Raw genomic sequence first — 26,147 nt, 5'->3', positions numbered from 1 at the left:
AATATCATTATCATCCCTAGGTCTGGTTCAGAAGCTGTTGTGATCTTCCTAGGCAAGAGTCATGGTGATGAGAAGTTTTGAGTACAAGGAGGTTTATATCTAAAGGCACTGTGGAAAGGAGTAGCAATATGGGTGATGAGAAATTGAGAGGGATCACTATGGCACTAGTAGCAATAAGCCAAAGGATAACCATAGAGACTCAGGAATTGCAGCCCCACTAGTCTGGAAAACTATATCCATGCTCTAAGGTGCCCTACTTCAAACTGTTCTTGTCAGGCATTTGTTACAGAGAAGAAAACAGAGGAAAACAGTTATTCAGCCATATCCATACTTCCAGCATAGACTGATATTTGACGTCTTGCCTTTTGTTCATGCTTCCCTGGCTTTCTAAGATTGCCAGCTCTCCCTCATCTCTCTGATGAAGATCTAGTCATCTTTATTTCTGAGGAAAAATTGGCAAGTATTATCGCTATGTATGTTATTGGCAATTTTGTAAGTTGATTGTAACCTGTAGTTTATCTTTGCTGGTCTTGGGATTTAACAGCAATAACAACAGCAAAACTTACAGAAGTCAAAGGTTTATGTGCTTAGCTGAGCCAAGATTGGATCTGACCAAACCAACCTTCTAAGCCTCCTCACTTAGCTCAGCAGTCTCAGGTTTAATACCTTTTCTTTAGTTTGCCTCAAATCTATCACTCTTATGGAGTCTCCTTTACTTCAGTCTGTGTGTGTGTGTGTGTGTGTGTGTGTGTGTGTGTGTGCGTACATGACTATAATAAAATCTTATAAGAGGTCAATTCAATGGCTATCTTTTCTTTAAAGAACTAAGCTCAAATCGGCACTCCTTACATAGCTTACCTTCCCTGTTGAAGTGGAATGTCCACTTCTCTACAAGATTTTTCAGTATTACCAGATATTTCAAAAGTTTCTCTGTTCTTAATACTTTATTTAATAATCATTAGTAATGAAGATGTCCTGTTTCTTTAGAAAAGTTAGCAGCAACAACGCACACAGACTTAATTTGTAGTAAGCAAAAAGCTAAAACACAATGATCTACTCACTTTCCTTGTAAGATCTAACTGATGTGTTCTAGATCCTCTCTTCCCTAACATTTTATCCACTTTTCTTCTTCCTCTTCCTTGTCCTCCTCTTCCTCTTTTTCCTCTCCTCTTCCTCTTCTCTTCTTTTCTCTCCTTTTCTTCTTCTCTTCTCTTCTTTTATTCTTACCAATAGCTCAATACCACTTCGCAGAAACAGGAGAAGGAAGAGGAGGAAAGGAATTAGGGGAGAGGGAGTAGGAGCAGAAGAGGAGGAAGAGAAGGAGAAGGAAAAGGAGGAGGGAGAGGAGATCAAGAGTGTCTACTCTGGTGATGGACACTTAGCAAGAGCTCATGGGAACTGCTTTCTAGAACCTATTTAAAGCCCAGGCAGCCCTGGCTCTTTGGCAATGACTGAAGGTTTTTTAGACACAGAAGAGAAGGCTGGTTTCTGAAAAATATTCATAATCATAAACTTCGGAAGCATTGCAGTGCCTAGCTTGGCCTTATATTTTGCTCATTGTATATAATTCTCACATGAGCATATCTGGGCAGTGTAACCACAATGGAAGCTTCTTTTCTGCCCCCATCTTTCAACATCCTGAGAGAATTGTGCATGATGCAGTGTGTTCACATTCTATCTCCTGTTGGTAGATCTCATCCTCCAGCACTGGATTGGACATACATAGGTCCGGATTATTACATAACAACTGAAAAATATACTTACAGTAAATAACTAATGAGATGAATGTTTGAGATATTATTAAAAAATACCATCTATGGGAGAGTTACTCATGGTCCTTAATTAAGTAACAATCAATGAAAGATCTTCAGTACCTAGGATTAGGCACCTAAAGACCCCTTTATAGGCTTCAAAATATTCTCCAAAGAAGTTAATTAGCAGAGAGTTGGGGAGCAGTATGGATAACACATTTCTGATTTAAATGCCAGTTCTTAATTTTATGGAAAAAGGCCAGTTCGGGCTGGTGGTAGAGCACTTGCCTAGTAGGTGGGTTTTGACCCATTGCTGAACAAGGGATTCTATAAATGCCTTATATTGTTATAACAACATTGGGGCTTTGGAATGTGAAAATAATAATAGTATTTATTAAGTGTTCACTGTGTCTTGTGTGCCCCACCAGATAAAATTTATGATGAGAACACTGAGATTATGAGATGACAATACTTGGCCAATTATTATGGGTCTCTAGACATAGAGAAAAGGTCTCTAGCACAAGCCTGTATATCCAGACATACATGGGCAAAATTCTATGCTTTGAAATGCCAAGCTTAGCTGCAATTTATTTATTTGTTTATCTGTTTATTTATTTATATGTAGGTGTAAATCCTGAGGTTTGAGCTCAAGACTTGGGCACTGTCCCTGAACTTTTTTTGTACAAGGCAAGTGCTTTACCACTTGAACCACAAAAATCCACTTGTAGCTTTTTGGTGGTTAGTTGGAGATAAGAATCTCATCGGCGTTCTTGCCTGGCCTGGCTTTGAACTGTGATCTTCAGAGTAGCTAGGATTACAGATGTGAGCCACCAGTGCCCTGTCTTAGTTACAATGTAAAAATCAAACAATAGCAAACTATGTAACATGAAAGGTCAATGTAATCTTGTCCAGGACCTTGAGACTGAGCAACTGTGACCAAAGATGCCAGTATAGAGAAATGTGCAGGGCCATCTGTCATACTTGAACACCTGACCCATGCAACAACCAATGCTGGAGACTACCAAGCATGTGCTTAAGATGGGAAAATAAATGCCTCTAGTAAACACTCAGAAGCCCAAATCCCTCTCTTACTTCTTTGGCTTAAGCTGCTTAATAAGGCAGAATTTTATTTCCACATTCTTCTGGATTAATCTTTCCTGGATTAATCATTTATAGACAAAAGATTTCCAGAAAGGCTATACTCATAGCCTTCCATCTTTCCATGTCTGTGTGCAGTTACCAGCTGCATCTCATCCAGCACCATAATCATGGTGTTAATTTACAATTGATCAATGCATGTGTTTACTCCAGTACCCACTGTGGTCTCTGAAGCTTACAGCTAGTTATATTGTATATTTCATTGCCACCTTTTGCAAGAATTACTATTTATAACTAACAATGACCTAGCCTTTCTTCCTGTCACTGTTTTGTTGAAAATCCTAAGAAAAAATATAAATAATGACAAATATTGTTTCCTATTATTTCTAAATTGGGATATCAGTTATATTTATGGGTATGCCTACACACAAGCATGCATACACACACACATACACACAGACCCCTTTATTCTCTCTGGAAACACATCTAACTCAGTAGTTTAGGTGCAAAATTTTGAAAATTTTGATTTCCTCTTATTTTTCAACTTTAATGTAAAACTCTCGAACTCTTTTATATTGTTGAGGTCTCTCAGTAATCTCTCTCCAGGTTGTCTTGAAAGTTCTGCTGCTCTGAAGTCTCAATTCTCCGAAGATATGGATCCTAGAGAAAGTTTGAAAATTGAGAGTTAAATTCTCTATTGACCGGTGAAGATGAGTATCTGCTTATCTGGCTGTTTGGTATGGTTAAGCCTAGCTCCTATCCACACTCAGTCCGCGTCCCTACCCCAAAGTCAACAGACTGCTTGTACTTCTAGCTCATAGCTCCATAACAAAATGTATGGGCTATACATTCAAGACAGTCAGTAGCAATTTTCCAAACTCACTGACTGAGTAACATTTTACTTGCAAATATAATGCTAGACAAGTTACACTTGCAAATTAGATTTTCCTGAGAAGTCTTGAATTAGAATATTATAATTATATTAACATATTAAATATATTAGAGGAGCATGACATTTAAATTGTTTCCCATTCTTTATCTGGTGTGGAAGTCAAGCTTTTTCTAAAAAGGAGAAATGAAGAGTCACATCAATGTTATTAACTATGGCTGAAATGACAATTCTATCCACTCGCTGGAGGAAAAAAATGGTTCCTTATTTTCGATCCTCTCACATGCAAAAATACTTGCATATCAAATAAATGAGTGCTAGCCTTGAGAAAAAGAAGGTCAGGGACAGCATCCAGGCCCAGAGTTCAAGCCCCAGGACCAGAAAAAAATACTTGCATAGATTTCAATCTCAAGGAGCACCATTTCCCCAGCAGGATGCTCACAGTGACCCTCCATGCCATCTCTCTAGAGGTCAGGATCCTTGTCTTAGGACAGAGCTCTCCAAAGCAAATAAAGTGAATCAAGTCTAGATGTGGGAATAAAAAGATAGATAGATAGATAGATAGATAGATAGATAGATAGATAGATAGATAGATAGATAGATAGATAGATTTGGTATCTCCCTTAGGGATTTTTCTGTCTTTTGATATATTTGTGTATGTTGTTTTTCTAGACAAAACAAGGGAATTGAACCCAGGTCCTTGTGTGTGCTAAGCAAGTGTTCTACCATTGTGCTACACCCCTAGTCTTCTGTCTGTCCATATTTTCATGCAATTATCCTTTCTACTTTCTGAATGATCATCTGAAACTTAGGATCCTGCATCTGTATTTTCAGTAAGCCATGCAAATAAGGGGAAAACTGCATGATCCTTATAATGCCTGGGAAGTTATGGGCCATTGTTCAAGGCATAAATTATTTCTTCCATTGCCTCCAAGACACCATAGAATAATACCATAAAAACTGCACTCCTTGCAATATTAGCAAATAGACTTTTAATCTATGTTTACTGGAGCAAAGCAGAAAAAATAGATTTTGCACTTCATATATTTCTCCATATGGAGTTAATTCACAGCACATTTTTCAACCTAGTTTGCTTGGAAAACTCTCTTCACTCTTGTTTGAAAGGTCTTCTGTGCCTACCTTTGACATCTGCTACACTAAAAGAAGTCGTAGGGAAACTTTCCAAATATGGTGTGTGATTATCTGTATTTCATTCTGAAAGACTGTTAGCAGCCTAAGGAAGACTTAGGATTTAAATCTCCAAAAGAATACTGTATGCATAGATCTATATCGATATACACTATCCTTTTTATATCATATATATGTATATAAAATTCCCTCCTTTCTGTCAAGGAGGTCATATAATTGACCATAAAATAGAATATCATGAAAACATCTTCATCAATTGATATTCCCAGACACAACAGCAAACAGCTCATGTTGCCACTGGAAGCAAAACACAATCAAAGTTCCTCAGATACCGTTCACTAAATTCCCTGTGATGCACCAAATCACTTATTGAACACTAATGAGACAAAAGCAGTGCAAAGTGAATGAAAGAGACTTTGTCTCCGTGTCGATGACACTCGGGTGAGAAAACAGATGCTTGGCAATTAATTACTTGTAACTTTGCTCATAAGAGAGCCTATCAGAAAGCTTATGTCATCTGAAGTGTGTAAGGAATGAGCAATGGTTTCTTAAACAATGACCCCTTAGCCTGTGACCTCAATTTTATATAGAGACTTGGGGTGCTCAGAAAGGTGAAGAGTGATACTCTAGGGAGACAGGATAAGAGCAAGTACCACAAGGAGCATGGTTATGGCCAATTGAAGGAATAGAAAGGAGGACCCTGTAGTCAAGCACAACAAGTATAAGAAGGCTGTAAGAGGATAGGTGCTAAGACTCATGAAGACCAGAAATGACCAATTATTGAGGTAGAGGAGTGAAAATGGGATTCAAATAGGGCAAGCAAAAATTCAAAAAGAGGAGTGGATAAAAAAGGAAATGGTTTGGGGAGGTGTACTGGCCTAGGCAAAAGGGTCAGTCCAGAGCAAAGAACATGAGATCTTATCTGGAAAATAACTACAGTAAAAAGGGCTCAGCATGTGGCTCAGGTGATAAGAGTAGAATGCTTGTCAACTAAGCATGAGGCACCAAGTTCAAACCCTTTTCCTGAAAAAGAAGGGTTATATTTTCCAATCCTTTTCCCAATAAAGAAGGGATGTATTTTAAATAAAATGCAAAATAAAATATAGAAATATGCAATAAAATATATGAACAAACACATAATATGTAACTCCATAAAATACATACATAAAATATATAGGTGGATATATGATATTGTGTATATTACATAAAATATGTATATTACATACAAATATAGATAAGTTCTTCATAATCTCCACCCTAGAAATGGTTATTTAACAGTCACTATACCCTCATCAGAGGAAGTAGTTCCAACAAATGACTTTGATAGTACCAGTAGTTCTTCATTAGTTTGTTGATTGTCATAAGGAGTATGAGATAGGATGTTTCACTGGTGAAATCAGTGGTTTTAACAACCAATAAATTGATACTGGCCCATGATCTAACCACTCCTGCCATTGCTTGAATAGAGTTCTTAGGTTCTGGTGAGCCCACTAGCCTCCCAACTTTAGAAGTGCTACCCAAACTAAGGACCACCTGGTTCTGCATCCCATTGATGCACAGAGCATTTTAGATCTGGAAGAAGATGAGCTGAGTCCTACTCTATCATCATCTCTGTTCAAGTGAACTTTATACACTGGATACTTTCCCAGAATACCAAAATATCCATAAGTAGAACAAACTATATGGCAAATTTTTGTGCTTATTCTGAAGAAATATTGGTATATGAACTGAATCTGATTGACAACTTGCTTCAATTGTAGCATCCATTTTGTTAGAATGCGTGAGGAGGAGTTGCTTATAGTTCTCACACATCACCAAACATCCTAAGCTAGCACCATGTCCAACAAGAACCTGAAAGTGGGAATAGACATTGACTGAGATCAGTTAACAGTAACTGAATTAAGATGGTATTGATGGAGATGAAGAAATTCTCATGAGGATGTGAACAGCATCAAGAAGGTCACTTTTATGTCATGAGCACTATGGTTCATGATATAGAGTAGACAAGAGACATGATTAGAGATAGAGTTAGTTCAGAAGTAAGATGTTAAGTTCAGTTTGGGTGAGATTGAATTTGATATATTTGTGAGTTGGCTAAATGGAAATGTTGCATTAAGCAGTTGGATATGAGAGGTCTAGGCTGAAGATAAACTTCGGGAAGTTATGGTTGTGGTAAATAAATATCATAGAAGCCTTGGAAGTCCATGAACTAGTGATGTAAAGGAGTAAGGTCCCTTAAGAACGGTGCCATTTAAAGACTAAGTTAATGAGCACAAAACTAAATCATGATTTAGATGTTACATTAGTCCATATATAGTATTTCACATAATTAATTTTTTTCTTTTGATGCTGGTCCTGAGGCTTGTACTCAGGCCCTGGAAGCTGTCCCTTAGCTCCCCCCTAGGGCTAGGACTCTACCAGTTAATCCACAGATACACTTCTGGCTTTTTTGGTAGTTTACTGGAAATAAGAGTCTCATGGACTTTCCTTCCTCAGACTGGCTTCAAACTTTAATCCTCAGATCTGAATCCCCTGAGTAGCTAGGAATACAGGCCTGAGCCACCAGCACTGAGCTGATACTTGACATAATTAGAAAAAAAAACTGATAGCAAATTCCTTTTCAAGTAAGCTGTCTTTATTTGGAAAAGCACTTGGCTAAGCCAACGGAGCCAGAGTGCACTGAAGTATGCTTCAATGGCATCCTTAAGAGATGGAATGGGAGCACAGAACTTTGATAAGGAAAATTAAAAATAACTTATTTTCCTTTTGGAAGAAAGAAGGAGAAGAGCAGAGGAAGCAGGGCAATAAAGCGGGGCCAGCATGGAGGGCTCAGCAGAATGGAGTTCCAGCTTCCCAATGCAGGAGCAGGAAAAGGAGGTTAGTCCTCTGTTTATGACTGTTTATAATGCTGTCTTGGAGCTGTGGGGACCTTTGATTTGTTTTCTTTTGAAAACAAGCTGAGTTCCAAGTCAAGGTCAAAGGCATAAGGTCAAAGAGGATATCAAAGAGGATAGGGTCAAAGAGGGTATCTAAGAGATCACAGTGGCCAATACAGTTGCTGAGATTATCCCCTAAGGAATCTGCATAATATTTATGGGCTGACTATAAACTCAAACTAGGTTATTAAAAAATTTGTTAGCATTGCTATCACATTGTTGTAAGGTTCACGGAAAAGAAGAGTGCCATATGTGCATGGATGGAGAACAAGGGATGGGGCCATTTTTCCCAGGTGAACCTAACATTACAGCCTTTTGATAGTTATAAAGGGACACTGAATCTCTCTGGCTGATTCCTGCTGGCAAGGGGTGTAGATATTATGCAGAAGATGGAGATGTCATCTATTCTGGGAAAAGGCAGCAATAAGAGTTCCTTGGTGGTGAATGTGGGCATGGATGAAATCTGGAAGAAGTCTTACAAGGCAAGGGATGAGCATTAAGAAAAAATATTATTAGAGGGTACTAAAGAGCAGAAGGAAGGAAAATTAAAAATTGGACGACTTGACTAGCTCCTGTCTCCTGCGTTCCAGGCAGTCCTGGAGGTGGTAGAACATGTCCCTCAGTACTTCTAACATCTGGCAACTGGGAAGGGGATAACATGGTAGACTGATTAAGAATAAGCAGTTAGTGCTGGTGGGAATGCACACTTATACAGCCACTTTGGAAAGCAGTCTGGAGGGTACTTAGAAAGCTAAAGATTGACCTCCCTTAAGACCCAGTCATACCACTTCTAGGCTCTATCCTGAACAACAGGAACCAATATACAAGGACACGTGCACCTCCATGTTTATTGCAGCACTGTTCGCAATAGCTAGGATATGGAAACAACCCAGATGCCTCACCACAGATGAATGGATCCAAAAATTGTGGAATATTATGCAGCCATTAGAAATGACAAAATAATGGCATTTGCAGGGAAATGGATAGAGCTAGAAGAAATCATGTTGAGTGAGGTAAGCTAAGAGCAAAGAGACAAATGGTACATGGTCTCCCTGATAAGTGGATGTTAAATCCAAAATGTTAGGTGATACGACAAAATTAACAGGACTTAAGAAACAAAGAACTTCCACTCATCCGGTCGAACCACTACTAAATATCCCCATGCTGCTGATCACATGTATGGTGTATATGTGTACACCGTTATATGTTATAGAGCGTGATAGACAATTTGCTCCAGGAAAGTTAGAATGAGCTTGTGACTTTAAATGAGCATCATTATTCCACAATACTGTGAAATTTGGGAAATTATGTAATCACTTAATCACAATAAAAAAAAAAGAACCTCGAGGAAGGTAGGGAGGGAAGGGATAGTAGGGGGAAAAAAATGGAGGGGGTAACAATGCTCAATAGGAAGTGTACTCATTACCTTACTCATGTAACTGTAACCCTCTGTATAGTATCTTTACAATAAAAATTTTTTTAAAAAACAAGAATAAGCAGTTAGAAACTGGAGCTGGATTGGAGTGGTTAAGGGCCAAGTGGGAACCCTGGAGCAGTTCCTGTAACTGGATTGTAGATACCTGGTTATGGAGTTGGGAGACCCAGGAAGGTGCCAAGGCAAACAGTCCTGAGTCTAAGACTCACTACAAATTCCTGCCCATTTAGAAAAAAGACAGGTATGAACATTAGAGAGACATGCTTATTGACTATTTTCTTTTGATCTCTCTGGTTAGTTTTGAAGTGGCAAGTGCAAAGTAATTCAATTTAGGCTGTGACACCATCCACTCTTACTCCTCTCCATGATCCCTCGTTACCAGGACTGGCTTTGTCCCAGGGGTCTATGTGCTTGTTGCTGGGATGGCTTATACCCGTTGGTGTTTTTGTTTCTTTTCTGTTAGTTGCAGACAGGGCTTGAACTCAGGGCTTAGGCACTATCCCTGAGCTTTTTGCTCAAGGCTAGCACTCTACCACTTTGAGATGCAGCACCACTTCCATCATTTTACTGGTTAATTAGAGACAAGAGTTTCACAGGGACTTTTCTGCTTGGGCTGGCTTTGAACTATGATCCTCAGGTCAAATGAGACTTTTTGCCATGAAACCCTTTTTACCTTAAATTGAAACAACAAGGAGAGCAATAGAAATAGTTTTTAAGCAAGGCTTACCTGGAACTTGCAAGAGTTATTTATCCCTCTGCAGGTCTAACTAACTGCTGCAGAGGGAAATATCTGCAATGACAAAACTCAATGGTAGACATGATGAGAGTTTTGAAATAGCAACTGATTAACTGAATATAACACTTTAGGGTACTACTTAAGATTGAAACCATTGTCAGCTCTATATCCATACTTGGGAAACAGACATTTGACACATTTGTTCACATCCAAATCTGATGAACTTCTTTACAGCTTGAGTTTAAAACTGCCTCCTCCCCTTTTATTTCTTTGGCTCAGGAAGTCAGTTACCAGAAAATCTCTCAAGCAATTTTGGTAAAGAGACACATTAACATGAAAACTGGCCTTTGAACATTTGCTAGAGGCTAACCTTTAAGAGACCTAGAGGGGGTACAGGGACCCTGTCTGCATCTCACTCTCAAGTTCACAAGCAGAGAGGCAGAGAGGGGGTGGGAGAGAGAGGGAGAGAGGAGATTGAACTCCTATAAGACAAAGAAAGTTACCTTTCTAGGGGAGATGGCTGGGAGGCTTATGAGACAGGAGAGACAGGAGACAGAGAGAAGGAAAAGCCATTTACCATTGTGTTGGTGGAAACTGTGGCAATAAAAATAAGGTGTTTGGGCTTTATGGAGCCCTTTAAGATGGTGTCTGGTGAGAATATAGAAGTCCCTGCTGAGATAGAAAGCAGGCCAAAAGGCATAGGGAGGGTCCCTCGGGTGTGGTGAGACAGAATGAGAGACAGAAGAGAGGGACTCATAAAACATTAGTCATTCACCAGATGTAGATAAACCTGAGTCTGGAATCTGTGTCATGAATATTTGGCTAACAATAACAATGACAAAGGCCAGAGGTCTTGGGGCTCCCTGGCAGTTCAGGTCAGTGAAGGGGAAACAGGAGGCAGACTGAAAGAGATGGAAGAGGGCATCCAGGGACTCCTGACACTATCCCTTCCTGGCCAATGCACCTCTCAGGCAGAGGAGTGTTTATTGTAAGAATTGAACCAGCCTGCTCCGCACAGGCTAGAGGTGTGTAGAGGCTGCAAGGGTTGCAGGGGGGAAGGGCAAAGGAAAAGGGTCAGAGGGGAAAAGGAAAGGGAAGGGAAGTGAAAGGTGGAAAGGGAGCAAGGGGTGGAACTAATCATTAAGATTGACTATATAAGGAGAGGGCAGGGAGATGTGGCTGCAGCAATAACCTCAGAGCCTAGGGGACCTCCAACTGTGTGCCATTACCTGGGTTACACAGGTGCTAGGTGGAGACTTCTAGGAAGGGGCCACATGTGCGTGGAGGGAGAACAAGGGAAAGGGACATTTTCCCCAAGCGGACCTAACAATTATCAGTGAGCTAAATATTCTAAAAATTTCTTTCTGTTAGAAATTTTCTTGAACACACATTGTCACAAAGTTCAGCATTACAAAGAACATTCCAACTAAATCTCTCTCCAATCCTTCTTCATTGTTATCTATTTCTTAGAATCATCTATTTCTTATTTGTTTCTATTATTATTTATTTCTTATTTATCTTTCCAGAAATATTTTATAGACATGAAGCAAATGCACATATCTTCGTTAAAATGTTCACAGAAATTTGGATGTACTTTATAAATTCTTCTGCATCTTAATTTTTTGTCTTATAGACCTCAGTGCTCTTGCCTCTAGAGGTCTGCCCTTTAAATGACTCAGTAGTGTTCCATTTGAAGGTATACTATATTTTATTTAAGGACTTTCCTATTGGTAGTGGTGTCATTAAGCTTTTGGTTTTGTCCTTTTTGCTCAAGACCAACGCTATACCACTTGAGTCACAGCTCCACTTCTGGCTTTTGGGTGGTTGATTGGAGATAAGGAGGTAGGGAAAAAAACAAAGGAGGGGGTAACAATGCTCGATAGGAAATGTACTCATTACCTTATTCATGTAACTGTAACCCTTTTGTACAGTATCTTTACAATATGTGTGTGTGTGTGTGTGTGTGTGTGTGTGTGTGTGTGTGTGTGTGTGTGTGTGTGTGTGTGTGTGTGTGTGTGTGTGTGTGTAGAGAGAGAGAGAGAGAGAATTTCATGGACTTTCTTGCTCTGGTTGGGTTGGAACCCTGATCCTTCAGATCTCAGTCTCCTCAGTAGCTACTATTACAGGTGTGAGCCACCAGTGAAATGGCTTTTTCTTTTGTCCTTTTTCACATGGGAAAACCAAAATGATTTTCTGGCCTGAAGAGTTTAAAATTCCCTTGTTTAAACTCTCTTGCCTGTAACAGAGGGAAGATATGGTGCAAATTGGTGCCAAGGGAACACAGGTAGCTACTCACAAAGCTCAGCTGAGAATTTCAGACAACAAATTCACAGCTACTTGTTTCCAGGCTATTGGAGAGCAAAATGCCCTAGAAAAATAAACTGATAAAAGAGTTAGGAGTATAGAGCTGAGATCTGGAAGAAGTCATCTAGGATCACAGTGGACATGACATCATGTGTCATAGAGAATACAGATAATATAGCAGTTCTGTGGAAAAGGTGATCCAAGGGAGAAATGAAAGAAGGGGTCAGAAATTCTCCAAATAATTTCATGCCTAGCGTTTATGATCAAGTGTTGTACTCCTGTATTAATGACAGGTCTTTTTTAAGATCATCTGTAAAATCTGGAAGTCTTTCATTCTTCTTGGTATCATTAATATTTACACTTATATGTTTGCTTTGTTATCATTATTTTTTTGAGCTTTTATTATTCTGAACCTCAAGTTTTGATGAGCAAGAGAAAAGAGTACAAATGTCTAGGTATATGCCTAAGAACCAAACAACTTTCTGTAGACTGTTATTTTTTCATCCTTAGAAAATTTTATTAAAGAAATAAGATCAACCAGGTGCTGGTGACTCATGCCTGTAATCCTAAATCTGAGGTTCTTGGTTCAAAGTTAAGCTAGGCAGGAAAGCCTATGAAACTCTTATCTCCAATAAACTACTAAAAAAAAAGCCAGAAGTAGAGCTCACTAGCCATCTACACCCATGTATCTTACAGAAATCATGCAAAGCCCTTCATTGCCATCTCTATCTTCCCCTCCCTCTCGCCTCTCTTTTTCCCCTTCCTTTCTCTTCTCTCTTCGCATCTCTTCTTTCTTCTCTCCTGCTTTCTGCCTCTTTCTACTCTGATATTTCTGTAAAAAGGTTTCCATTTTTATGTGAAATATTGCTTTTTTGTTTTGTTTTGTTTTTGTTGGCCATGGGGCTTGAAGTCTAGGCTTGGGCACTGTCCCTGACATCTTCAGCTCAAGACTACCATTCTATCACTTAAGCCACTTCCAGTTTCTGGTTGTTAATTGTAGATAAGTGGCATACAGATTTTCCTGCTTGGGCTGGCTTTGAACTACGATCCTCAGTTCTCAGCCTCCTGAGTAGCTAGAATTACAGGTGTGAGCCGCTGGCACCCAGCTGAAATACATGAAAGATTTTCATGGGCATAGAATTCTAGATGGTCTATTTCATTTCTTTTTACTGACCAATAAAAGTTAAAACATACTGATAGGCATAGGCGACTCAAACCTGTAATCCTACCTCCTCAGGAGGCTGAGTTCTGAGGATGGACATTTGAAGCCAGTCCAAGTAAATAAATCCTAGAAAATATTATCTTTAATTAACCATCAAAAAGCTGGAAGTGGAAGAATGGCTGAAATGGTAGAGTGTCAGCCTTGAATGAAAAAGCTGAGCAAGAAAGAGAGGAGAGGCCCTGAGTTCAAGCCACAGTACAGGCACACACATAAAAAAATAAATTGGACCTATTTGTTGAGAACTACACAAGGTTTTGACATAGGTATGCAGTGTGGAATAGCATGTTCATTCTCCACTATCCTGTCTCTGTTCATGACATTCATATACATCTAATCTAGCTGCCTACTTCAGAGAAGAGGCCCACATGTCACTCCTTCTCACTCACCCTGTGTTCTAAAGGTCCATTGAGTTTGCATCCTTTGATGTCTCCCATCCTCCCTACCTCCCTACTTCCCTCATTTTGCCTAGTTTGGCCTTATCATTTTGTACCCAGGGACATCACTTTATTTATTAACCTCCCTTTCCTAACCATTCAGACCCCAGAATCATCAAAAAGATTTGTTTATCATTGTTTATCATAACGATGCTTATAATTCCTCTCCCTGTCCCAGCCACTCAGTGACTCACCAAACTTGGTCCAGAAATCTTTCTAAAAGATTCAAGTTGTTCATGCCGTATCTCCCCTCCTTCAAAGCCTTCCACTGCTTTGCAGTGCATTGTGAGTTTTAGCACAATACCCAAAGTACTTTCTGCTCTTTTTCAGCCTCATCTCGCACTGTGACACAAATGTATCCTCCCTCCCCCAGTGGGGATGGTTCACAGTCCCATTGGCCCTCCTGCCTTCCTGTTTGATTGGATGTCCAATGGGATTCAAACTTTCAGTTCAAACATCTGTGGATGTTGGCAAGTTGTAGTTACCACCCCCAAACAACATTTCCCCACCCCAGGAAGTTCCTTACGACCTTAGTAGCAGATCCTGACACTCCAACAGAGGGCACCACTGTTGTGTTGTTGAGCCTTGTCAGCGCCTAGTCAGTTGTACAACCCCCGCCCCCCATAAGCAAATGCTAATCTATAATACCATATTGCTAAACTAAAATGTTCGGTAGATTACATACATTCAATATTCAATATTTTGTTTAGAAAATTTCAGCTTAGTGATAGTTTATCAGTCTTTAACACCTTCACAAACCAGCAGTATCTGTCTATAATTTTAACAAACTTTGTCATTATTTCATGAATCCTGCTTTGCATCTGAAAAGCAGTATATATTTTTCTTAATAAATGGGATGCTCCTCTTTGGGAATTGGTGGCTCATGCCTATGTCATCCTAGCTACTTGGGAGGTTGAGATCCAAGGATCATGGTCCATCTCAGGCTGGTCCCATGAAACTTGTATCTCTAACTACCAGAATATCTATAAATGGAAGTATGGCTCAAGTAGTAGAGTGCTAGCCTTGAGCAATAAAACTAAGAGGCAGTACCTAAGCCCTGAGTTCAAGCCCCAGGGCTGGCATACACAGACAAAGACACACACACACACACACACACACACACACACAAATTAGATATTCCTCATTAAATCCTGGTACAAATGACTAGTTAAGCCTTGCCTGGCAAGGGTTTTTCGTCTGACTTTATTATGTAAGAGAGGTCAACTTTTATTCGAGTGAATGAGTGAATCCCATGAAAGTCTAAAAATCATGCGGACCACATAGAAATGACAATGTGATCACTATGTCTGTCTAAGGAATTTAATGAATTCCATACAGAATCTAGCTTGATAATGGGAGCTACTATGCTATTCTGACAGGAAGGTACAGTTAAAAAAAAGAAAGAAAAACATTAGCAATTCATGAAAATGATGGGCTAATTGAGGAAGCAAAGTGCAATCTTCCATTCTCCACAGGAAACCAGGGTGAAGTGAAGCAGCACTTACTCTGCAGACAATGAGACATAATCAGATGACATTGAACACACGATGAATTAAGCATTTCAGAGTCGAATGGCTTTCTCCACAGTCACAAAGTCTCTGGAAATCTAGAGTTCTCTGGGCTAAAATCTTATATTGTTCTTCCAAAGTAGCATAGGTTCTTGATCTAGAAAGAAGCACAATATCTGAAGCAAGTGTGATAATTCAAATATTCAAGTTCAATAAAGAAATGTGTAGAGAGAACACAGAAAATACAGTTGCAGGAAATAAATTGCCAGAATGTTCAATTTCCAAATAGGAAGTGTAATTTAGAAACTAATTGAAACTGAATATTGTATATGTGTATAGCAGAACTGGGACTTGAACTTGGGACCCAGGTGCTTACTGTCTGTTTGTTTTTATTTTAATTTTTTATTGTTTTTATAAAGGTGATATACAAAGAGGTTACCATTACATAAATCAAGTAAAGAGTACATTTCTTTTTGGGCCTTGCTCTCTCCCAGTTTTTCCCTCCCATCCCCATCCACAGTTCTATAATTCATTTTCAGCATAGTGTCTAGTGTGTACAATTGCTATACTTGCTCACCCAGTATCTCCCCATTTCTGTGCCCCTTAGCTATTAGGATCAAGGCTAGTATCTACCACTTGAGCCACAGCTCCATTTCTGTCTTTTTGGTGGTTGATTATCACCAGTGCCCAAATAAAACTGATTTTTGTAAATGGATTTGCTACAATAATTTAGACTTGCTTACTACAGAGTACATCTATTTTCTGGTATCCTTTTTTTTTTCTCCAGGAACAACTGACAACATTCTGTGAGGGGGTCCTTAAGGAGTATAAACCTTTCTTTTTTCATCAAAACTTTCTGCTGGGATCAGGAGTAGAAGATAATCATTCTCAAGTAGCCAAGTCTCTAAGTGAAAGTGGTGTGAAATTGCCCCTTACACACATGCACAGAGGACACCCTCCACTCACACACACTGTGAGAAGATGGAAAGGCAACTTATCTTCAGCAACTTGTGACAATCCTGTCATCATTCTGGAGACTGTCACCCCAGATCCCTCCTGAATGTGTTCTATCTCTTACTGCCTCTATTCTCAAACTTAATACAAAAGAGATTCAAACTCTTCTAGGAATGTTAGAATTTTGATTGCAAAGAATTTAACAATCAAGATGCCCAGCATTCACAAACTGATTTGTTGAATGGTAACTCCTTTATACAACTACTTAGAAGTAATAAAATTAGAAAGAATTTTCAGTGAAAAGCAGAAGCTATTTCTTACTTTTAGTGCATTATAGGTCCAGAACAATGCCTGGTGGATAGTTAGCAAGTAAATTAATGAGAAGCTTCCAAAGACAAAGGGAAGATTAAGAGGACTCTGTTGCCGTGAAAAGGCTATTTTTAAGAAATTAAAGAAGTAAACCCAATAACTGAATTAACATGCCATCACTCATCGAACTATTGATCAAAGAGAGAATTTATTCACAGAGCTTTTCAAATACAAACAAAATAGCACTTTAATATTTTTTTTTTACAAAATGGATATTGAACTAAATGTGGTTACAGCACAGTACAATAATGGACAAAAGAGAACACGAGCTAATGACTGAAAAATGTCTCTCTTTACTTCCTATTTTCAACTGGATTCTTTCCTACAGTGGATAGAAAGTTACCCCCTTTTTCTTCAGGAGAATATCAAAGCAGAAGCTACTCAGAGAAATATTGCATACCTTGGAATAAATTGAAATAGGAAGGCTTAACTCTAAAAGTCTGCATAAACGGTGAAGATGGATTGAGGGTTTGAACAGTTTATGCAGGAGGTACAAAATACTGACATGAGTGGCATATTGGTCCATTTACTAAGTTCAATGGCTGCTTTGTAAAGTGATAATACTGTATTTTCAATGTGTATTTAAAAAAAAGACAGAGGAGCAATGCACTGCTATGTCTCCCGTGCTGCGTGTGTGATGGGCTACGTGTGTGTGCATGGCTGTGTGGGTATGTGTGCGAATGTGCTCATGTGCTTCTAGAAGCATCCTCACTTTCAGGGATCATCTGTGGAGTACCCTGCTTCCCAGGATAGTACCGTTTCTACTAGCCCTTTGGATTTTCCAGAGTATCTCTCTTTTTTCAAAAAACAAAACAAACCTCGACTTTTGTCTGCCTATTATATAGATTTGCCTTGTGTGTGACATGCCACAATACTCTGTGGAATAGGGACAACAGGTACCCTGCAAGAGTGTAAGCCTTTGGTCCATTTTTTCTCCATCATTCCATCCTCCATTGTTTTCACAAGTTGCACACCATCCTTTCTTTCCATAATATGTTCTTGGTTTCTTTTCATTAGCAGTACACTAGTTTAGAAGCACTAGTCCACCTTTTTGCAAATATGCCGATCGCTTTGGCCCTTTCAAGCCCCTGTGGCCCATCTTCTCCTCTGCTGTCTCCCAGTGGCTCCATCTCAGTATGGGTAGTGCTTCTGCTTCTTGCCCGAGAAGCAAGCCAGCCATGTGCACAGAAGCATGGCAGCTGCCGCACCTGCTCCTGTGCAGTAGTAGGCCCAGCCGATTTCACACTTACCTAGGGATAAAGCAAGGGGAAACAGGTGAGCATGGCTTTGAGAAGGCTTGTTGCTTCTAGTGTGTGTGTGCACCGAGATATCCACTGGAACCAGGTGTTCTCACTCATGTGGAATGGTAACATGTCAAAACTACCTTGACAACAAAGAAAGCAAGAACAATTGTGTATGTAGAAAGCAAGAAAGAGAACCGGGTGTCTGTGGCTCACACCTGTAATCTTAGCTACTCAAGAGGCAGAGATCTGAGGATCGTGGTTCAAAGCCAGTATGGACAGGGAAGTCTGTGGATTCTTATATCCAGTAAAAAACACCAAAAAAACAAAAGTGGCATTGTGGTTCAAGTAGTAGAGCGCTAGCCTTGAGCTGAATAGTTGAGGGACAGCGCTCCAGGCCCAGAGTTCAAGCCCCACACCTGACCAAAAAAAAAAAAAAAAAAAAGCAAGAAAGAGGTCTGTGACTCATGCAGCTTAGAGGCCAGAACCTCACTCCCCTCTCTCATTGTCCACATCCCTGGCTGAATCAAAGGAGGAACAGCAATAACCAGGTTAGGAGAGGTGATGGATGGCATGAACCACACTTTAACACCGTGTGTGTGTGTGTGTGTGCGTGTGTGCTGGTCTTGGGGCTTGAATTCAGGGCCTGGCACTGTCACTGAGCTTCTTTTACTCATAGCTAGTGCTCTACCACTTGAGCCACAGCTCTAAAAAGCCACGGCTTTTGATAGTTTATTGTAGTTCATAGTCTCACAAACTTTTCTGTCCCTGCTGGCTTTGAACTGAGACTCTTAGATCTCAACCTCCTGAATAACTAGGATTACAAGTGTGAGCCACTGGTGCCCAGCATAATACTTTTATGTTGCTCTGTGTGTGTGTGTGTGTGTGTGTTTACCAGTAATGGTACTTGAACTCAGGGCCTCCTACCCTCAGTTGGCTTTTTCGCTCATGGCTGGCATTCTATACCTGAGCCACACTTCTATTTCTGGCTTTTTTCTGGTAAATAGTCATAAGAGTCTGGAGTATTTGTCTGTCCAGGCTGGCTTAGAATCTCAACCCTCAAATCTCAGCCTATTTAAAATCTAGGATTACAGACATGAACTACAGATGCCTGACCAAGTTTAATGTATTTAACTGAAGCTCACATATATAGGAAACCAGTTCTATAGGGGGAAAAGTTTAAAAATATAGAACAGCCTCTCTAAGGAGGAGGGCTCTTGGAAGAATGATACTATATGAAATTGTCAAATGACTTACACTCTATTGTTTAAATTAGAGAACAAAAACTCCCAGATTCTCTTTGTGTCAACACTCACTTTTACTTGAAGGTATCATTTAAATGAACATATAATGACTGCAGTCCAAATGGGTCCTGATTTCTCACAGTTGGGTGGTTATTAGTAATGGATTTAAAACACACAAGATTTCTTTCCTATATTGGCTCTGTTGATTCTTTTAATAACATTGCAAGGTGAACTATTCCAACAAGGAAATTAAACCTTAGGAAAGCTGGCAACACCCAAAGTGGTATGCTCACAATTGCTAAAGAACTAAGTTATTATTCAAACTGGCTTCCTGAAGCTAAGAACAAGAATTGTAAATGTAAAATATTCTATATGAGTTAATACACATTTTTCAATGGCATCCAAGATATTCTTTGAATATGCTCCATAAACAAGTCCTCTCATTGGGTATTGTTTCATTGAAAATTGTTCTAATCCTTACATTTCTTTTTTCCTTCCCTCCTCCCTTCCCTCCTCCTTCTTTTCCTGTCTCTTTCTTCTTCCTTCCCCTCCCTCTCCTTCCCTCCCCTCTCCTCCCCTCTCCTCTCCTCCCCTCCCCTCCCCTCTCCTCTCCTTTCCTTTCCTTTCCTCTCCTCTCCTCTCCTCTCCGGTCTGTCCTTCTACTCTCCTTCCTCTCTCTCTTCCCTTTTCCTTCCCCCCTTTCCTCTTCTCTCCCCTGTTTTCCCAACCATTCCTGTCTCCTGTCTTCCCCTGCCCTCCTCGGCTCTCTTCTCTCCCCTCTTCTCCTCTTTTCTCCTTTTCTTTCTTTCTACCCAGAAAGGTCTACTTCCTGATCCCTGGAAAGCTGGCTTCTTCTCAAATGGAACCTCTGTAAGGATACTTTCCACCTGCCCCTCCCTCTCACTTTACTATTGGGAAAATGAAAACTTCAATAAGGGGAAGCTTGTGCATACTTTGTTCCCCACTCTACCCCCCCCCCCCACCATGCCTGCCTTACTCTAGTGCTTCATAAATCATGTTGTATGAAAGGCAAGATAAAAGAAAGAAAAGCAAATGGATGCAGAGCAGGCAGGAAGTCAGTTTCTGAGAAACAGAGTGATTCTGGGATTTTATTTCAAGAGTAACTTTTGGAGAGCTGTTCTCAAACCAAATGTGCATTCCCAGCCTCCTACAGAGAGTGTTAAATTTAACAAAATAATAGATTCTGAAGGATCACATCTCCACTTTGGGGCAGGTCTCAGAGGTACAACATGACCTCCATTAATACTGACAGATAGAATAAGCATTTTTCAAGGGTAAAAGAGTCCTATTTCCTGGACCACACTTGCTGACAATCTATGGCTAATGTGACTCTGAGTCTTGGGAACTATCTCCATTTTGAATTGTTCTTTAGCTGATTAAGTAAATCAGGAGTGAGAATTAATAGGCAGCTAATAGATAGTCAGTGGTTCAGAACCTTTCAGAGTCAGCAAAATATGTGGTCTATCTGTTCCACACACAACTCATAATAAGGATTCTAATCCATTGCTCATTATGAATCAAGTATTGACCTACATACAGTTCGATGACTTCTCATGGAAAGCGGAGTATGTAACTCTTTACTAATTACTGGACATTTTCTCAAGAAAAAGTTACTAGCAAGGATGATTATTTGGGAATAGAAGATATGACAGTAGGAATGTATTTTAAAGATGGAACAAATCTGCAGAGAAATGGGCAGGTTCACATACAGGTTCACACGTGCATATATATATATATATATATATATATATATATATATATATATATATATATATATATATAAAAGTATTAACTAACAGATGCTAAATGCAGGGGAGGATTCTCCAATGGTGTGACATTTTTGAATAACTAACAGTTTAACTGTAGGTAGGGGAGTGAAGTCACACATGATTTTAATATGGATTGGATCTAGCATTTTGGATTAAATAGAAATAAGGCTACAAATTCAGCCTCAAAAATACATACAATACTTACAAACACATACATATTTTGAGAAGTGAGAAATGGTTACTATCACCCTAGTAAGAGATGCGTGTAACAGGATTTGAGTAAATCTGTAGAAATACTTATGACTCTTTTCTTACTGTCATTGTAAAGAGGGGTTACAGTTACATAAGTCAGGCAAAGAATACCTTTCTTTTTGGATAATGTCAGCCAAATGACTTACGGCTTATGAATGACTCTTAAGTCATTATCAAACACCTAATTCTTGTTTCTTTCTTTTTTTCAGTACTAGAATTTTAATTCAAAACTTCATACTTGCTAAGCATGCAGTTTACTTCTTGAGCCATACCTCTATCCCTTTTTGCTCTGGTTATAAAACAAGGTATCACATTTATGGCAGGCTTGATCATAATCTGCCTATTTACACTTCCCAAACATCTGGGGAAGATATGTGTAACCCCAGATTGCATTGGCTGAGATTCAGTCTCATATACATTTGCCCAAGCTGGCCTAGAATCTCTCTACCTTCCACAAAGCTAGGATTACAGGCTTGAGCCCATAAACTCATCCTGAGCTGAATGCAACCACATAATTCTTGATTCCTTCTCTCTTTAAGTCTCTCCTCTTATTCCCCTCCTCCAACATGTTCATTGACTCAAACAATATACATTAATATTGATAATGCATGTGTATTTATTACTCTACATGTTGTATAAAAATTCAGTCCAATGCACCAGTGCTAGTGGCTCATGCCTGTAATCCTAGCTACTCACAGGGCTGAGATCTAAGAATCATGGTGCTAAGCCAGCCTGGGCATGAAAGTCTGTGAAACTAGTATCACTAATTAATCAGCAAGAAGCTGGAAGTAGAGGTGTGGCTCAAATGGTGGGAAACCGGCCTTCAATGAAAAAGCTAAGGGGCAGTGCTTAGATCCTGAGTTCCAGCCCCAGTACACACACACACACACACACACACACACACACACACACACACACACTCGGTTCAATAAAATAAACCAATATGAGGAATTATTTTTCATGAACTTACAAATGTAAAAGTGAAACACTTAGCAGTCTGTGACAGACTAGATTATTTTCCATAGCTTTGATACTATACCCTGAACTTTGCAAAAAAAAAAAAAATGTGTGTGTGGGGAGGGGGAGTGAAAGTAGATCTCTCTGAGTATGATTCCTTGTTAAAATTCATAGGCTTAATAATAATAAAAAAAATCACTGTTCTACAGAGAGAGAAGGAAAGTCTCTTTGGATACTTTAGGCTGTTAGGAAAATGGAGTTCCCTAAGTTTACACGTTTAAAGTAGAGTTGTAATGGAACTAAATGGAACCAGGAAATATGGGTACATCCTTTCATGGGTCTCTCTCTTCCCCTGTCATAGCAATAAATACTTGTGATTATAATGCAAACAGAAAACATTTTACCAGAGGGCAAGTTTGGTCTGTGATCTTTTCAGGAAATTAGAGAGGCAAATCTGTTTAAACTTTCCCTTTTGCTCACTATAATGCTCCATCAAACAGAACTCCAGGCTTGCTTGCTTGGCAAATTGCTGCTTTCAACAATGGGGAATACTATTCTTGACAGATAAAATAGAGGTTAATGGGACAGAAAGCAGCATACCACAGTCACCTGCCAAGTCCACAGACAAAGGCTCTGTGGCTGCATTCCAGGGCAACTCCAGAAAGAGGAAGAGGGTGAGGAGAGGTGTGGCTGATTCTTTCTTTCCTTTCCTTTTCTTTCTTTCTTTTCTTTCTTTTCTTTTCTTTTCTTTTCTTTTCTTTTCTTTTCTTTCTTTCTTTCTTTCTTTCTTTCTTTCTTTCTTTCTTTCTTTCTTTCGTTCTTTTCCTTCCTTCTTTCTTTCTTTTCCTTCTTTCTTTCTCTCACTCTCTCTCTCCCTTTCTTTCTTTCTTTTTTAGGGTGGCATGACTTTGTACTGTAACCTTAGGAAGTAATAGAGATGGAGAAAGAACTACAAAGAACTCAGTCTTACTCCAAATTAACTCTGGAATTCTTGACATCTTTTAAGAACATTGAAGCTTAACTTCTGCCTTTTCATTACTGTGTTCAATGAATGATTCAGAGCCTATGATGGGTGAGTATGCATGCTACTTCATTCTGTATTCAGGTGCTCAGATTGTCCTGGACCACTAATGACAATCGAACCAAAGTTGCCATGAATGGTAATCAGATACTGAAGTTGTGCTGTGACTGGAAATTTAACATTAATGATTACATCATAGCTTTCATGTAAAAGGCAGTGAGAAAAGAACTACAGGGTTAAGAAGTGGCACTTCATTAGTCATGTTTTTTTTTTTAAATCTATAATCCTTTTAGAAAACTAGGGAGGCAAATCTATTTATGCTTTCTCCACATAATTCTTACCTGGAAGACAAAGAAATTCAGTTCCATGAAAGAGAAGAAAACGTGCCCCAAACCCCAAGCAAATGATGAAGCTTGAACTTGAACTTGGGTCAATCTGATTCTACAATATTACTCTTTTGCTCAGATAATGTGAATGGAAAGTCTAAATTGAATGGATTTTTAAAAATCATTTGTTTTAGGTTTTTTTTTTTTTTTGGCCAGAAATTATATGTTGAGGAAAAAGTTATCTTATTTTTTTTTTTTTTTATTTTGCCAGTCTTCTTTGAGGAGTCTACATCCCTTGGTCTACTCTGCATGGTTCTACTTATTAAAGCAGACCTGGCTCTTCAAATGTCTGCCTCTGTGGAACCACACTTGGCAGCCTCAAGTTTTCTAGACATTGTGGAGAAGCAAAGTGTAACACAAACTTGCCTGAGGAATTCAGATGGTCCCTGCATGAGAACCAAGCTCTCCACATGCTTTCAAACAAGAGTTTTGGACCTGACGCTGACTGTCTGAGCCCTAACTGATGCAAGACTTTGGTCCATGGATAGACTCCAGGTTTTCCAAAGGATACTGCCAACTGTGAACCCTCAGTAGTTTGCCACCACACCATCCTAACTCCCACCTGAGACCCCAGTGTTGAGCCCTCCATCATGGACAGTGTAATTTGTTAAGTATGGCACAAAACAGGTCCACTCAGGCAGCTCTGTCCTCTGACTGCATGTCATCTGCTATGGTTGGGAAAAGGGTCTATCTTAAAGGCTTGAGCTAAAGAATGACATTATTGGGCATTAATAGACTTTGGGGGAAGCAAGAGACCTTGATGTCATTGGGAACATGCCCTAGAAAGGGATGTGGAGCCCCATTGTCTCTTTTCTCTCTGTGTTCCAGTTCAAAATGGAACCATTTGCTACTACATAGGTTTCTGCCATAATGTGCCACCCTCAAATCAGTGGGCCTTCCCTGGCCTTAGACTTTCATCTCTAAAACTATGAGTTAAATTAAGCTCTTATCCTTATAAAGTTAGTTGCTTTAGGTATATTGTTTCAGGAAGGCAGCACCTCCATCTTCGCTATGGCTTCTTGTGTTCTGTAATATGAACTTGTGCTTCAGGAGCTACCCTCCCTCACCCCTCCCTCACTCCACACCCCTTGACTTTTCTTTCCTCAGGAAGTCATTACTGACTTCCCAGCATGCTTTGTGGTCACAAAATGCCTAACTGCACAGATTAAGCTTTTGTCAAAGCACAGTATCTCTTATCGGTGCCAATTTAAAATTACTAACAGCTTGATATATAAAAACGTAAACCTTTGGTAGAAAAGAAGTAGCCATATTAGGTTTTATTCTTGTTGCTTTACAGATAATGAAGGCAGGAAGGTGGAAGGTTGAATGGGAAGACAGAAAAAAAAAGCTTCTTTAGTCTTAAATACTATGGATGAAATTTTGATAGGTCTTTCTCCTCTTGAGTAAAGTCCTTTCATGCCTCTTTATAGTCAGACTTCTTTTGCATATGTATTAAAATAAAGAACACAAAGAGTATGTCATGGGAACCCATTTCATTTGTTCTTTTGTGAAGTTACCAAACAAAAGTGTCACTAATAAAAAAGAAATAGATATTGAACCTTTGACCTAAAAACACATACAAGAACTTCCATTTGAATGTTGCGAAGAACAAGTAATAAAAACCGCACCACACTGTCTGTAAATAGAAAAACACCCAATCTTGGTTGTTGTGCAGAAAATGTTGAAGTAAAAAGAGCTGAGAGAGGGCTGTTAAGTGTACCTCTCTTTAAAGCTCCTTTATTCATTTGTTATGTCTGATTTTAAAAGTATAAATCCACTTGGCTTAGTTGCTTGCCTCATGGCTGCAATCCTAGCTATTCAGCAGGCAGAGATCTGAGTATCAAAGTTTAAAGCCAGTTGGGAAAGACAAATCTGAGAGACTACCTCCAATGAACTAGCAGAGAGGGGAAGCTGGGGGCATGGCTCAAGTGGTAGAGAATCAGCCAAAGTATAAACGTATGTTGATTATCATGGTTATTCTGTGTACAACTTCTATAGCTCCATTTGTATTATAGACAATATACTCTCTAGAGATAGGCCAAGGAAGTGTTATCCTCAGTAAAAAATGAGAGTTTGACTATTTTTTTCTCCTTCCCTTTCCCTGTATAGTACAAATGGTGAGGAGACACATGTAAAGGTACAATTTCCTCAATTCCAAACTCTGAGTCTATTTGCAGAATGTTGCAGGGGATGTTGATCATGTTGATACTTTCTAAGTTCTCATAGTGAGTGAGTTCAGCATTTTTCCTCAAGAACTGCAACTCACGTCTTCAGTGTTTGAGATGGACCAATGTTGTCCTAGGTTTAGGAGACTGAGTCCTAAGATTTGGACTCTGTGAGTTGAATGATACCTTTCCCCTACCATAATACTCACACCAGTATATGATGCTCTAGCTCACAGTAAGGATTCTACCATCCATCTTTGTTGTGTGCCCTACTTAGTCCCCATAACTAACCAGGATGCTGAAAGC

The 26,147-nt window shown here is 39.4% G+C and overlaps 1 protein-coding gene and 2 long non-coding RNA genes across 3 annotated transcripts in view; 1 reads left to right on the top strand and 2 right to left on the bottom strand.

The window, feature by feature from the left end:
- Positions 1–3,318: 3,318 nt before the first annotated feature.
- On the bottom strand, positions 3,319–14,280 carry LOC138814084 (uncharacterized). The gene is made up of 3 exons (XR_011367897.1): positions 14,149–14,280; positions 9,986–10,048; positions 3,319–3,509 (listed from the first exon to the last, which is right to left on the bottom strand). It is a non-coding gene; the product is annotated as an uncharacterized lncRNA (long non-coding RNA).
- Positions 7,623–25,105, top strand: LOC138814085 (uncharacterized). Its single transcript, XR_011367898.1, has 3 exons — positions 7,623–7,764; positions 23,166–23,341; positions 23,888–25,105. It is a non-coding gene; the product is annotated as an uncharacterized lncRNA (long non-coding RNA).
- The window catches only part of Lhfpl6 (LHFPL tetraspan subfamily member 6), a 227,497-nt gene continuing 218,271 nt past the window's right edge, over positions 16,922–26,147 (bottom strand). Inside the window, exon 4 of the mRNA XM_070002913.1 lies at positions 16,922–18,035. Coding sequence (XP_069859014.1) covers positions 17,917–18,035 — 119 coding nt within the window. The 3' untranslated portion in view covers positions 16,922–17,916. The remainder of the gene's footprint in view (positions 18,036–26,147) is intronic.

Source organism: Dipodomys merriami, unplaced genomic scaffold, assembly GCF_024711535.1.
Source record: "Dipodomys merriami isolate MVZ:Mamm:240054 unplaced genomic scaffold, mDipMer1.0.p SCAF_6, whole genome shotgun sequence".
NCBI lineage: Eukaryota > Metazoa > Chordata > Mammalia > Rodentia > Heteromyidae > Dipodomys > Dipodomys merriami.
Note: the sequence above shows the minus strand (reverse complement) of the source record. Positions and strands in the feature narration are given on the sequence as shown.